This window comes from Podarcis pityusensis, assembly GCF_964106645.2.
Source record: "Podarcis pityusensis genome assembly, chromosome: 8".
NCBI classification, from domain to species: domain Eukaryota; kingdom Metazoa; phylum Chordata; class Lepidosauria; order Squamata; family Lacertidae; genus Podarcis; species Podarcis pityusensis.
This window is the reverse complement of record NC_138033.1, coordinates 76,577,931-76,593,271: the sequence shown is the minus strand read 5'-3', so window position 1 is coordinate 76,593,271 and position 15,341 is coordinate 76,577,931. Positions and strand designations below refer to the sequence as shown.

Genomic DNA, 15,341 nt, shown 5'->3' with positions numbered 1-15,341 from the left:
GGCAGGAGCAGGGACCGAGCAACGGGAGCTCACCCCGTCGTGGGGATTCGAACCGCCGACCTTCTGATCAGCAAGTCCTAGGCTCTGTGGTTTAACCCACAGCGCCACCCACGTCCCTCTAGTCAGCCTACAAGTGCTAAAAATAGGGGCCACATTGCTTTCGTCGCCCATTTTGTCCCGCAGCTAACCCTGTCTCAACTCTTGACTGGTGGGTCAGAGGAAGATCTCAGCAAGAGAAAACCTGTGGGAGGCTGCCTTGTGGCAAATGTAGCACTGCCTTACCCGTCTCATGTCTGCCTTCAGCCAACCCACCAATATAGTCTATTTATTTATTAAAAACTGCCCCAGCAACCTCAGTTGGATCTCAGCCGGCCCCCAGCTGCTGGTCTTCCTACTTACACCCAGCCCAGCATGGTTGCCTTCCTTGTCTTCCTCTCCCTCCTCAGTCTCAGTGTTGCCCTTGGATAACCCAGCAAGGAGTCCTGTCGATGGCTCTATCTCTGCTCCCTGCCGGCCCTCTCTGCCTTCCTCCCATTGCAGAGAGCATCCTTTCCCAGCTGAGAGCAGCAGGATTACACTCTCAAGAGAGCGATTGCTGAGAGCAAGAGAAGAGTCTTATTGCTTCTTTCCCACACTTCCCTCTGGAGCTTAGCTTGCTGACTCCCAAAGCCATGGATCCTACCTGGAATCCTAATCGGTATTTTCATTCTATTAAACCGCACGGGGGAGGAAAATAAGTGAGAGGATTCAGGAGATGGAGTGGCCGACGTGGAGAGCTGTGATACACACACACGCCGATTGCCCAGCTCGCCTGCAAAAAGAGTCTTCAAGCAAAGCTAATCCCAGATAATTAAAATGAGAGAGCTGATAAAGTCTGAACCACAGGAGAGCAGGAGAGAGAAGAGAGCCTGTTCCCTCGCCTGTTCCCTTGCCAGATCTGCCTCAAGCACTGTGCCCAGCCTCAATCCTCTTTCCTCCACCCCTCTCTATCCTCCATTCGTGCAAGGAAGAAGCATTAGCAGAGTTCAAGAGTGCATCCCAGCCACCCAAAAACCCTCAAGGAAGGGCCAAAACAGGGTCAGTGAGAGGTGTGGCTGGGGAGAGTCCTGTGGGCCGGACAGAGAACTCTGGAGGGCCACACTGAGCCAGTAGGTTTGAAGTTATCTGCCTCTCATTCCCACTGCCCTCCCTGGCCATCACAAAGCAGGAGCTGCTACCCATGGTGACATTGCTCTTCCTCCCTAGTCAGAGGCAACTGTCAAAGGTACTCCCCAGCCAAAGTAATGCCCATAACAGTTAGCTGTTCATTGTCAAAAGCAGACACTTTGGAGTTCTACGGCTCCAAATAACCATGCACAAAACAGCTATTCCCAGGTCTGAACTCTATGCAACAGTTGCAGCAATTGAGGGCTGCTCCACCTCCCCTTGTTTATATACCTCTCCCAACAGGCTGCATGGACCCAGGTGGAGGCTGCGCCCCTGTGGAAGCTGGGAGACAGTGGTGCAGGAGAGGCTGGGGGGATCCCTGACCGTTCATTTCCTAGCCCTGCCTCTTCCTCCTCTTCTTCCGACCCTTCCTGCACTCCATCCTCCACTCCCTGTCTCCAATTCTCGTCTCCTGGCTGGTACAGGTCCCCCCCCAAATCACTGCCCCACCTCTCCCAAGTCAGACTCCAGCCCTCACCCCCTTACCCCAATGCACACTCGTCTGTGTCCTGCCAGGCCCTGCCAGTAACAATGCTTCTGAATACCAGCTGCTGGAAATCAAATCTCCTTGCCCATCAAGGCCAGCGGGCCAGTCTAGGGTCATGCTGCCTGCCCTCCAGCAGCTGCCAAAAGGCAAGGCCCATCATGATGGGGCAGGAGGTGGGCGAGACGAGTGGCCTACCCTGTCCAGACAAAGGAGAAAGGGACTTCAAATGCAGCGGTGGCTGGCACCCTCCCTAATGGAGCGGCTAACACTGCCTGCTAGTCTCAGAAAGTCAAAACAGCCTCATCTCAAGAGCACCCACAAGAGAGGCTCTGTGTCCTTAAATTTGGAGTCTGTATGTCTCCATGAGGACTAGACACTTCACTTTTTGGAACTTGGAGGACTTAATGGACCCTCCTCTACCAGACAAAGGGCTGCAGCAACATCATCATCATAATTTATTATTTATACCCTGCCCATCTGGCTGGATTTCCCCCGCCACTCTGGGTGGCTCCCAACAGAATATTAAAAACACGATGAAACATCAAACATTAAAAACTTCCTTAAACAGGGCTGCCTTCAGATGTCTTCTAAAAGTCAGGTAGTTGTTTATTTCCTTGACATCTGGTGGGAGGGCATTCCACAGGGCAGGCGCCACTACCAAGAAGGCCCTCTGCCTGATTCCCTGTAACCTCACTTCTTGCAGTGAGGGACCTGCCAGAAGGCCCTCAGGGCTGGACCTCAGTGTCCAGGCTGAATGATGGGGGTGTAGACGCTCTTTCAGGTATTATGGTTCCTTCCAGCAAAAAAGCAGAGTGGGTTGGGGGAAGCTTGGAAGTGCTTTGCACTCGCAACCGAAATACCTTCCTTGCTCACCTGGTGGATTGTTTGGCCAGCAAAGCCACGTAGGTGACCACGAAGCTCTGGAACTTGCTCCGTTGCTCTTCCCACCGGTCCTCCACTGAGTAGTAGCTTGGCAGCGGAGCACCAAAGAGGATCTCACTGCGCAAGAGGGAGCTCTTCCGGTTCTCCACTGACAGACCCTCATCCACATACCAGTAGAACTCTGGGTGGGTCATTGCAAGCTCCAGCGAACCTTGGGGCATGTAGAGAGAGATCAGAGGTTTTCAGAGGGAGACTGTGGCTCAGTATTAGAGCACCAGCTTTGCATGCTGGAGGGTCCTGGGTTCAACCCCTGCCATCTCCAGTTAAAAGGACCAAGTGGCAAGTGATGGAGGAGGCCTCTGTATGAGACCCTGGCTCAGGGGTAGAACAGAAAGTGTCAGCTGCGTCCCATTGCTGACAGAGGGGGAGAGCATAGAGAGACAGGAGGAGGTAATTAGGCAGGAATGTGGAATGAGGGAGGAGCAGCCTAGTTAATAATAATAATAATATTATTATAATAATTTATTATTTATACCCCGCCCATCTGGCTGGGTTTCCCCAGCCACTCTGGGCGGCTTCCAACAGAATATTAAAATACAATAGTCTATTAAACATTAAAAGCTTCCCTAAACAGGGCTGCCTTCAGATGCCTTCTAAAAGTCTGGTAGTTGTTTTTTCTCTTTGAAATCTGGTGGGAGGGCATTCCACAGGGCGGGCGGCACTACCAAGAAGGCTCTCTGCCTGGTTCCCTGTAGCTTTGCTTCTCGCAGCGAGGGAACCGCCAGAAGGCCCTCGGCACTGGACCTCAGTGTCCGGGCAGAACGATGCGGGTGGAGACACTCCTTCAGGTATACTGGACCAAGGCCGTTTAGGGTTTTAAAGGACAGCACCAACACTTTGAATTGTGCTCAGAAATGTACTGGGAGCCAGTGTAGGTCTTTCAAGACCAGTGTTATGTGGTCTCGGCGGCCGCTCCCAGTCCCCAGTCTAGCTGCCACTTTCTAGATTAGCTGTAGTTTCCGGGTCACCTTCAAAGGTAGCCCCACATGGAGCGCATTGCAGTAGAAGCCTGAACTCCGAGAACATGGAGAAGGAAGGGGGGAGTTCAAGGGGGAAGACGCAGACTGACAGTTTAAGCTCGGAATCAGAGGGAGGGCCACTGGAAATAGCCCATCCCATGATGCGTAGGCACGCAAGAATTAATGAGAAGCGTGAACAGGAAAGGAAGCGAAAGTGGGGCTTTAAATGTGGGAAGAGGAAGGGGCGTAACTCAGACTCGGCAACAGCTAATTTGGAAGCAGATGCTGAGTGACTGAGCTTCAGAGTGATTTGTGTGTTTTGAGCAATAAACCTGAGTTGATTACTGCCGGAGTTGTTTCGCTTCTGTGGGAGAGAACCAACCATTACAAAAGGTCTCCGGCAACTCCAGGTAGGGTTGGAAAAGAGAACCTGCCCCCAGGGCCACTGCCAGTCAGTGTAGATAATACTGAACCAATGCTCTAGTTTGGTCTAGGGTAGCTTCCAGGGGGCTTATGGTGCCAGGCACACATTTCTGAGGGGGCACAACCAGGCGCCCCCACAACAGGCTCCCTCATTGAGGCTGGTGCTGATAGAGTCCAACAACATCTGGAGGGCCACAGATGTTCCCCCACCCCCTGCTGTAGGGCAAAAATCCAACCCTTGTGTCTGCAGGGAGCAAGAGAGATATGCTAGCTGTGCCAAGTGCATTATAGTGACACCTAGTGGCAGAACACAGTCACTTGGAGTACCACATTTTCCTCACCAGGAAACCAGGAAATATTTTAATGAGGGCATAAACACAGCAGGAACTGATAGCCTGGCAAGCTTTTATGAACTTATTTGCAAGGCCATATGAGATCCCAAGAGCACCAACAACTGGCTGGATAACTCAAAGCAAAGCATTTTGTCTGCCCAATGGTTGGGCCAGTGCCCTGACCCAACAATTCTCACCTTGAATGTCAGCCAGATCCTGCCCTAGGCCATCGTAGTAGATCTTCCCACCCCTCTCCGTGGGGAAGAAGTAAGTCATGAGAGAACTAGGAGGGGAACAGTAGGAGTAGGAACCCAGTGGGAGATCTTTGAGGACCTCATGGGGCTTCCAGCAAAAGTCCCGGAAGTGAGGGTGGTCCATGATTTTGCGCTCAATCTCATGGATGGTGACCAGGCGCTCAGAGGTGAAGATGTTGTTCTCAGCGTCTCCACGGGCCAGGAAAATGAGCTCGATGCGCCAGTGTGCATGGGTTTGTGTGTTGGTGCTCACAACTGCATTGGAGTATTCCCAGTGGGACAGGGCGCTCCGTGGCTGGCGGGAGGTTTGATTGGCCAAACCGGTTTGACTCTGGAGTGAGGGGCTAGTCCTCTCTTGGTTTAGGCTTCTGCGCTTCCGCCTGGCAGTGCCAGCCGGCCGCGAGGCATTGCGGTGAAGGTGCTGCAGCTGCTCGAAGATCAGCTTCTGCAAAGTCTCCGAGTTGAAGTCCGTCAGGTCCCGGCGGTTGCGGCCCCAGGAGCCGAACTGGGACTTGAGGGCAGAGGCCAGGGCGTCAAAGCGCTGCGAGGACTCATGGTTGCGGATCTCGAAGGCATTGTACGAGATGTCGATGTCCAGAGCTGGGTAATGCAGGAACATGACAATGGCTAGGGTGGTTGGGATGGCACAGCCCAAGAAGAGGATGAGGCTGGCCGAGTAGGGGTTGGTGAAGATCCAACCCACGGCATTCCAAAAACTAGAGGTAGGCACAGCTGTGGCCGGAGTCCGTGGCCTGGGATTCCACTGGCACTTCCCACAGAGCTGGAGCCCTTCCATTCTCTTGCGGGGGCCGGTGGTTACCTCCTCTTCCTCATTCACCCAAGCATCTTGCAACAACGGGTCATCCTCAGTGTCCATCCTTGACACCTGGAGGCCAACAGGAAAGAGAAAAGGGTGTGAGCTTAAGAGGTTGGCATTGCTTTTTGGATGGGATTAAAAGGTAAAGGGACCCCTGACCATTAGCTCCAGTCACGGACGACTCTGGGGTTGCGGCGCTCACCTCGCTTTATTGGCCGAGGGAGCCGGCGTACAGCTTCCAGGTCATGTGGCCAGCAGGACTAAGCCGCTTCTGGCGAACCAGAGCAGCGCACGGAAACGCCGTTTACCTTCCCGCTGGAGCGATACCTATTTGATCAGCAAGCCCTAGGCTCTGTGGTTTAACCCACAGCGCCACCCGCGCTAATAGTTTTCCGTCTGCTTCCTTCCCCACAGGTGTGACATTGCTAGAGGCACTAATTGTTTTTCCTGTTCGGAACAAGTCTGGGCACATCCTAGTGTTTTGCATAACCATTTCTCTCAGCCTTGAGCCCACATCCTTGCTCATAGCATGTGTGAATAAAATGTGTGCTCTTCCTTATCACTGTCCTGCTTGTGTAGCCCTTACAACAGAAATGATGTTAAGGAGTACAGGCATGGCTATAGAACACTTTAGAATCTATGGATTTGATTCCCTGCAATAAAATAGGACCTTGGACCATAGTGCAACTGTTCTTCCGGTGGCATAACTGAATATTACCATATAAAATTCAAAAGGTCATACCCCCCTCCCTCTGTTTAGAACACACATAACTGGATAGCTGAGTTGGTTAGAGCGAGGGACTGATAACTCCAAGGTTGAATGGGACAGCTGCATATTCCTGCAATGCAGGGCGTTGAACTAGATAATCTTTTTACAAACACACACACACATTTAAATTTTCTGTTTTACAATTTAAAATACTCATTTAAGCAATTTTAAAATATCAATGACTTCCCTTCTTCTCTTTCCGTGTTTCATTTTACATATCATAAATCTCTGCATATTTTACATAAACTAAACCATTCAGTATTTCAATATTACAGCCATCAAAACTTGTTTACACTGTTGAATTTATCTTAATGCTGCCAATGTTTTCAAGTGTACACAATTCCACCCCCCCAAAAAAAATTCAATAAATGTTTTCCAATCTTCTTTAAACGTATGTTCTCCCCTTCTCTTATTCTATATGTTAGGTTCACAAGCTGCGCATATTCCATCAGTTTAAGTTGCTCATTTTCCATTTTGGGGCTAACAAAACACGGGCCACCGTAGTGGAATACATAAAAAAACTTTTTTGACACCTGGGAATTTCCAATTATCCCCTACGGAAAGGGCTCAGGGTTTGGGGGGGGGGGAAGTACAGTGGTACCTCAGTTTAAGAACAGCCCTGCTTACTAACTATTCAGTTTATGAACTCCACAAAACCAGAAGTAGTGCCCTGGTTTGCGAACTTTACCTTGGTCTGCAAACGGAAACCAAATGGTGGAAGGGCACAGGCGACGGGAGGCCTCATTACGGAAAGCGCACCTCTGTTTAAGAACTGCTTTGGTTTAATAATGGACTTCCGGAACGTATTAAATTCATAAACCAAGGTACCACTGTACTTTTAAACATTTTTTTCAATTCATTATGGATTACTGTGGTACCTCTGGTTAAGAACTTAATTCGTTGCGGAGGTCCGTTCTTAACCTGAAACTGTTCTTAACCTGAGGTACCACTTTAGCTAGTGGGGCCTCATGCTGCCGCCGCACGATTTCTGTTCTCATCCTGAGGTAAAGTTCTTAACCCAAGGTACTACTTCCGGGTTAGCAGAATCTGTAACCTGAAGCATTTGTGATCTGAAGCATTTGTAACCCGAGGTACCACTGTATTTCCCAATATTCTTTTACCCATCTTCAGGTCTACCACATATCAAAGAATGTTCCCTTCAGCTCTTCCAATTTCCAGCACTTATCTGATTCAGTCTTATACATCTCAGCAAGCCTACTAGGAGTTAAATACCATCTGTAAATCATTTTCAAGTAGTTCTCCTTGACTAGGTGATTCTCAGGGTCCTTTCCAACTCTGCAATTCTATTATTCTAATGCAAGACCATAGCTTATTAAACCGTGCTGCATTCAAATGTAGCTTAGAATTATGTGTGAACATTGCCCAGCAGCTTAAGCAAGGGTTGTTTCCTGCTGACAAACAACAATCTGAAACCATGGTTTGTTTCTGGTTTATGAGCCTTGGGTTACTTTAATCATGACTCGTGAGAACCTAATACCCATTCTTAACTGTGGTGTGCTTGACCATTGCGCCTCAGACACCAAACGAATAAGGAATGAGGCAAGAACAGCTGGAAAACAAAGCAAACTTTGGAGAAATAAGCCATGGTTTGTTTCATAGTCTGGCGGACAAACCATGTTTTAATTCAGGGATGCAGAAACAGCAGCCCTCCAGATGTTGTGGACTACAACTCCCATCAATCCCAGGACTAGAACTCCAAATCTTTGATGTCTCTCAGGTACGGTATTCTCAGTAAAGGTAAAGGGACCCCTGACCATTAGGTCCAGTCGTGGCGGACTCTGGGGTTGCGGCGCTCATCCCACTTTATTGGCTGAGGGAACCAGCGTACAGCATCCGGGTCATGTGGCCAGCATGACTAAGCCGCTTCTGGCGAACCAGAGCAGTGCACAGAAATGTTGTTTACCTTCCCACAGGAGTGGTACCTATTTATCTACTTGCACTTTGACTTGCTTACGAACTGCTAGGTTGGCAGGAGCAGGGACCGAGCAACGGGAGCTCACCCTGTCGCGGGGATTCGAACCACCAACCTTCTGATCGGCAAGTCCTAGGTTCTGGTTTAACCCACAGCGCCACCCATGACCCTTCGGTAGAACCCAATAAAAACCCTACTGAGGGCAATGGCAATATATACTAGATTATAGCCTTAATAACCTCATCACCAGTAAAAAAATATCACTCAGCTATAGAAATAGCACAAGAAGAGGAGAGCGTGTCGTGTCAAAAGCTGTGCATTATACATAAATAACTCTGCAAAAGTGTCCAAAATTGTCTTCTTAATTGAGTCTTCAAATTGCAGTTGGCGCATCTCCCACGGCCAAATGTGATATGATTCTAAATCTGCAATCATGCTTTTATCCGCTGCTTTCGGGGGTATATTTCTGTATCATTGTCAAACAGTTCTTTTTCCATTTGTGTAAACCACCTTGAAGTTCCAATTCGATGTGGGTGGTAGACCAATTTGAAACAACAGCAACAAATAAACAAAAACCTAGGAGCCTTTCTGAAAGTTGCTGGACCATAGCGAACATTTTCTTTTACTATTGCCCATGCTGGCTGGGGGTCAAGGCAGCTGGGGGGGTCAAGCAATATCTGGAGGGGCAGAGGTTTCCCGTCCCTGAAACAAACGGAACGAATATCAAAGACTGCAACTGCCATCATCAGTTACATGATCGCTGAAGATGAAGAAGAAGAAGAAGAAGAAGAAGAAGAAGGGGAGGAGGAGGAGGACTCTTGGTAATGCTGGCTTGTGCTGATGGGAGTTGGGGTTCCATCAACAACTTTGGGCCCCAGATCTCCAAAATAAAAAAAACTGATCCTCAAAGGTAATTCTCATATGTCAGAACCTCCAAGTGTCCCTATTTTCCAGGAACAGTCCCGAATTTACAGAAGCCCTCCTGGTTTCTGATTTGATCCCGGAATGTCCCGCTTTTCCTTAGGACATCCCTACAGTGGTACCTCAGGTTAAGTACTTAATTCGTTCCGGAGGTCCGTTCTTAACCTGAAACTGTTCTTAACCTGAAGCACCACTTTAGCTAATGGGGCCTCCTGCTGCTGCCGCGCCGTGGGAGCATAATTTCTGTTCTCATCCTGAAGCAAAGTTCTTAACCTGAAGCACTATTTCTGGGTTAGCAGTCTGTAACCTGAAGCGTATATAACTTGAAGCGTATGTAACCTGAGGTACCACTGTATTTTCATTGGAGAAATGTTGGCATGAATGGAGTTATGTGACCCCCCGAGCCAAGGAGAAAAGGAACTATACAACCCTTAGAAGACATCTGAAGGCAGCCCTGTATAGGGAAGATTTTTTTATGTTTTTAATGTTTTATATATGTTAGAAGCCACCCAATGTGGCTGGGGCGACCCAGTCAGATGGGCAGGGTATTATTATTATTATTATTATTATTATTATTATTATTAGCAGTAGTAGTAGTAGTATTAATATAATAATATTATATTATTATAAATATTATTAATGATAATATTTTCATTGGAGAAATGTTGGGTGATATGCTATACTGTATTTTTTATTTTATTTATGATTTTCAGTTTTACACACTTCAATAATTTTACAGTCATTTTAACATTTCAAAATTTGACTTCCCCCTCTTTCTGCAGTTGTGTAAATTTTTAATATTTTCTGCATATCCAACTTACTCATTTATTTAACTACTTTAAATATATACTCTTATAAAACTGCAGTTCCACAAGTTTTTGTATCCATTCTTCTTTTGCTGGGACTTCTGATTCTTCACATTTGGGGGGATGTAACATTCTTGCCGCTATAGTCAGGTTGCGAAACTGATCCATGTGGGAGGCACATTTGCAACCCGCAGCATTCGCAGCCTGAAGCGCTGCGTCTGTGCATGCACATGATGTCATTTTGTGCTTCTGCGCATGCGCAAGCACCAAAACCCAGAAGTAACCCATTCAGGTACTTCCAGGTTCAGCACGGTCCGCAACCCAAAAAGGCGCAACCCGCAGCGTTCGTAACCCGAGGTATGACTGCACATGAATCTATTTCTGTACAGTTTGGGCAGTTCTGTCCCTATAATTCCCAAAAGGAAAGCTTCTGGTTTTTTGGTTTTTTACAAACATTATTTTAAACATCCTTTTCAATTCATTATACAGTGGTACCTCTGGTTATGTACTTAATTCGTTCCGGAGGTCCGTTCTTAACCTGAAACTGTTCTTAACCTGAAGAACCACTTTAGCTAATGGGGCCTCCCCTGCTGCTTCCATGCCGCTGAAGCACGATTTCTGTTCTCATCTTGAAGCAAAGTGCTTAACCTGACGCACTATTTCTGGGTTAGCGGAGTCTGTAACTGAAGCATCTGTAACCCGAGGTACCACTGTATATATCATTTCCCAGTAAGCGTCAACCTTACTACAAGACCACCAGTTATGATAAAAAGAACCTTCTTTTTCTTTACATTTCCACCACTTGCTGTAAACCACTGTGATCCTTGGATGAAGGGTTGTATATACCTAATTATTATAAGGGTTGTATATACCTAAATTAAATAAATAATTTAATTTAATTCAATTTAATTTTAAAAAGGTACCCTCGCTATGCTCCTCTACAAACTGTCTCAGCACCACAAAGAGGCAAGCTGCCAGATCGAGACAGCAGCCTTGACTCTTCTGTTCTCTGTCCCTTTTTTTATTTGACTCCTTTTCTGAGCCCTTTGCAGAGGGAGCCCTCAATCATTCATTCAACCATCCCTATAGGCACTGAAGTGAATCCTTTCTCCCCTCTGCTTCATGGCTTGGATCACTATCCCATCGAGGCATCTAGTTTAGTGGCCTTGTCCAGACTGTCTGGCACAGAAGAGATTTTTTTAATTTATTTTTTACGCTGCAGGATGAAATATATCAAGCCTCCTTTCTCCCGCTCATTAAGGCTGAGAGAAGATCTTTCTCTCCTCATCCCCTCCCCACACTCCCCTTCGGTATTTATAACCTTGTTATTTATTCTCCATGCTGGAACAAACACACACAGACAAAAACCACAGCTTTCTCCTTCCTCCACCAGCTGCCCCGCCATGGCTTGTCACGGGGTGGAGAGCAATGCTCTTGACAGGCGGCAAGGGATGGGTCTCGCCTGTTAAAACCAGGAATGGGGGGGGGGGCAGTTTAACGACACCCCCAAGAAAGTTCCCACCACAGCCTCTAACTAAGGCCAGGACAATGATCGTTGACACAGGCACCATACATACACAATAGCAAAGAGGCTCAGAAAATCCATCCATAAAATTGCAGCAATAAGCAGATACCATTATTATAAGGGGGGGGGGGGACTGCTCCCATTTCCCTTATGTGGGATGCGGGTGGCGCTGTGGGTTAAACCACAGAGCCTAGGACTTGCTGATCAGAAGGTTGGCGGTTCGAATCCCCGCAACGGGGTGAGCTCCCATTGCTCGGTCCTTGCTCCTGCCAACCTAGCAGTTCGAAAGCACATCAAAGTGCAAGTAGATAAATAGGTACCACTCCAGCGGGAAGGTAAACGGTGTTTGTTTGGGGGGGTCTCTGGCTACAGGGTGGACAGTTTCAAAAGTCTATATAAGAGCTTGCACACCATTGTTCTGGGTTCCTCTCTTCATGGGGGACCCTGTTGCGACACTTTAATATAAATCAGGCTTACTAGCTGCTTGGCTTCTCAATATTCTCTGGTTGGCCTCTGGCCGGGTTTCGGCACTCGCACATACACAGATGCGCTAAATGGCGCTTTACGCATGCACAGAAGCGCCAAATCGCAGCCCGCGTGTGCACAGATGCAGCGCTGTGGGTTGCGAACGTGCCTCCCGCACGGATCACGTTCGCAACCTGATTGTCCACTGTATTCTCCTGCATTTGTAGACCAGACCGAGAGACAGCACTCTAACCACTGTGCCACCTTGTGCTCTTCCCCCACGCACCTGCCTTTGCAGAAATCCAGCTCTGCAAGCCTATGACCACATATCCCGAGTCCTGCAGCCTCCGTCCCTCCAAGCTTGAAAATGGAAAATCTTCTTCCACCCTCCGAGAGCCTTCCTTTCCCCCGAGCAAAATCCTTTATCTGCTCCCACCCCCGACAATTTCCGTGCCGGAGAAGCCTGCTTTGTAGCTTGACCCTGAAAGTCACAAGCAATTTCGAAACACAGCCAAGAAGCAATTTGGAGTTTCACCTCTTTTTTTACCCCCTCGGCAGAGGTGTCTGTGCATGTAGGCGTTGGGGGAGGAGGGGGGGGAGCCTCCAGTTTGGATGAGACTCAAAAAAGGAAAAGCTTCCGCCAGATCCTGCTCAAGGGCACTGGACTGAGCACTTCCAAGAGGCAGGCTTAGCAAAACTAAAACACAATAGAACGCTCCAATTTTCTCCTTGGAGCCCTTCATTGGATTCATCAAATCTTGGAATCAGAACTGTAGTGTTGGAAGGTACCTTGAGGGTCCATTTTCTAGGAAACTCGCAGGCAGAATTCAAGAGCACTCGCTGCTCCTTTCCAGCAACTGGAATTCATGAACCTAGTTGCCTCTGAATGTGGAGGCAGATATGGTGATTTCAGCTAGGAGCCATTGATCGCTTTATCCTGCACAGTGTTTTCCATTGTGCTGGTCCAGGGGGGAGGTTACCGTGGGGCGAGGTCCAGGACCTGAGTTGAGGGTCGCCAGACAGTCCTCCTCGGGCAAAGCAGGGTCCACAGCGAGAAGCCAGGCAAGGACAGGAACTCTGGGGGAACAGGACTGGATGCTGGCCGAAACAGCTCATCAACGACGTTGCTCCCGCAACCTGGGACCGGGCTGACTGGCCTTTATCTTCTCTGAGGCCAGGGGCGGTCCCGGCCCCCAGGAGACCCGCCTCTCCTGGCCTTAAGGCGAGCACTCCTCCTGGAAGAAACCAGTTCCCTTCACCTCTCTGCCCTGAGCCTCTGCAGTTCAGGAGAGGCTGAAGGGTTACTGGACCCAGGGGGAGACTCACCTGTAGGCACTGAGTCCTCAACCACCTCCGGAGCCAGAGTGGATTCACCTGGTGCCTGCTCCTGAGGATCCGGCACAGGTGCAGGCGCTTCAGAATCAAGGCCCTGCCCCAGTTCAGCCAGCCCTGGAGGCGGGGACTCCTGTGCAGGCTGGGATTCCTCCGGTTCAGCCTGAATCGGATTCCCAGGCCATCACATCCTCTCTGATCTAGCAAGGCTCCTCTTAAAATTATTAGGAATGCTTAAGAACACAAATAAATTAGAAGAGCTCTGCTGGATCAGCCCAAAGACCCATCTAGTCCAGCATTCTGTTTTCCCAGTGGCTAAATACATGCCTATGAGAAGCCTGCCAGCAGGATCCAAGCACAAGAGCATGTCCCTATAGCCTTTAGCAAAGATGTCACGGGCTTTGAAGACGTGCAAACTCAGGACGAAAGGGAGAAACGTGCTGAGAGGAAGGCATGCTTGGCAAGCCCTCACCGTGATCAACTCCCACCTGGAAACCCATGTCCCCACTGTGGAAGGACGTGTGGATCTAGAATTGGCCTCCACAGTCACTTACGGACTCACTGTTAAGACCATGTTCATGGAAGGCAATCTTACTCGGCTATGAGGGATCGTCGAAGCAGCAGCAGCATGAAGAAGTCCTTTCTTTCATCTGCCCTGAATCAGCTGACATTCAGACTACCACTCCCATCATCTCTGACCCTGCTGGGACCAATGGGAGTTGGAGTCCAGCTATGTTGAGAGTGCTGAACATTTAGAGCACAGCCTCCTTCAACTTTGGGTCCCCGCAGACGCGCCAACTCTAGGGGGCAGAGGTGTTGTCAGCCCCCTCAATATTCCTTAGCAGGGGGCTCAACTCCCCCCCAGTACTGACAGGGCAGAGGAGGCCAAACCGCCAAGCTAAGCACAGCACCAGGGCATGCTCCTCCTGAGCACAAGAGAGGAGGAGCTGTGGTCACTTAAGCTGCACAGCACTGGGGAAGTTCTCCTCCCAGAGACACCTGTTGCATGCATGATGTCAAAGACACAAATGGCACACTGCTGGGCCCCCAGTCTTCAGCCCAAGGCTGTGCCTCTGGGTCCCCAGAAGTTGTCGGACTACAACCCATGTCATCCCTGACCACTGGCTAAGCTGGCCGAGGATGCTGGGTTTTGTAGCCCACTGACATCTGGGACTCAAGCTTGAAGAACACTGTCTTAGCACACAGCTGGGGCAGCCATTTTTTTATTATTTAAGACCGCAAAGCTATCACTATATGTTTATGCACACATACGTACACAGGCATAGGAAATAAAATAAAAATGTTTGACACCAAAGCAAATACATAATCAATATCCATAAACATCACATGACTATAAAGGCATAGAGCATTACGAGGTGGCACAATGTAAGATTTCAACCAACATAAAGCACATTATTTGCATAATCACTGTCAGGAGTGCGTGCCGGAGTCAGGCCCTGTGAGTGGTAGGGCCTCGCAGGATTGTGGCCTTCCTGAGTTTGGCCTGGAAGGGCAAGGCGTGGCCGCACAGGTGAGGCTTGACAGAAGACTTGTAGCACCTGGTGGCAAGGGCCGGGAGGGGTATATAAAACCAGCCAGTTCCCTCTAGCTCTTTGCCACAGCAACAAGCTACCCACCTAGCTGTGCTTCGGCTTCCTGACCCTCAGACTCTTGGCTTACAGACACCCCTGGGGGGATGGGGGTGGCCCTGCCTGTCAGCTTCCTCCTCCTCCTCAGTCTCAATGTTGCCCCTCATAGAACTCAGCCAGGAGAAAGCAGGAATCCATTCTGCTTGTCACCGGCTCTGTTTTCACCTCCTGCTGGCCCCTCTGCCTTCCATCCTACTGGTCTCACTGTATATACATATCCGCCTATATACATAAAAAGGTAAGACTGTCGTCATGCTGCAGATTATGCAGCTGCCAATAGCGTGACCAGCTTCCTCCTCCTGTTGCCCCTTGTAGAACTTGGAGGGTGAAGTATGGGGACAAAAAATGAGAATGAGTTATCTCTGCTTATCATTGGGCTCTGGCTCAGCCAATTATGCCCTACCAGTCCAAACCACCACGAGCCACCACCATAACTATGGGACCGCCTCTCCTGGTATGCCCCACAGAGGACCTTGCAGTCCACAAATAACAGCATCTTGGAGGTCCCAGGCCTCAAGGAG

At 49.1% G+C, this 15,341-nt stretch overlaps 1 protein-coding gene across 5 annotated transcripts in view; it reads right to left on the bottom strand.

The window, feature by feature from the left end:
• DISP3 (dispatched RND transporter family member 3) overlaps nt 1–15,341 on the bottom strand; it is an 84,858-nt gene that overhangs the window by 39,299 nt on the left and 30,218 nt on the right. For 4 of the 5 annotated variants that reach the window (XM_081017929.1, XM_081017930.1, XM_081017928.1 and 1 more), the window contains exons 2-3: nt 4,547–5,489; nt 2,567–2,786 (exon numbers count right to left, since the gene is read on the bottom strand). In XM_081017929.1, coding sequence (XP_080874055.1) covers nt 2,567–2,786; nt 4,547–5,489 — 1,163 coding nt within the window. Of the gene's footprint in view, nt 1–2,566; nt 2,787–4,546; nt 5,490–8,698; nt 8,782–15,341 lie in introns of those variants that run through there. The other variant, XM_081017931.1, reaches the window with a different exon arrangement.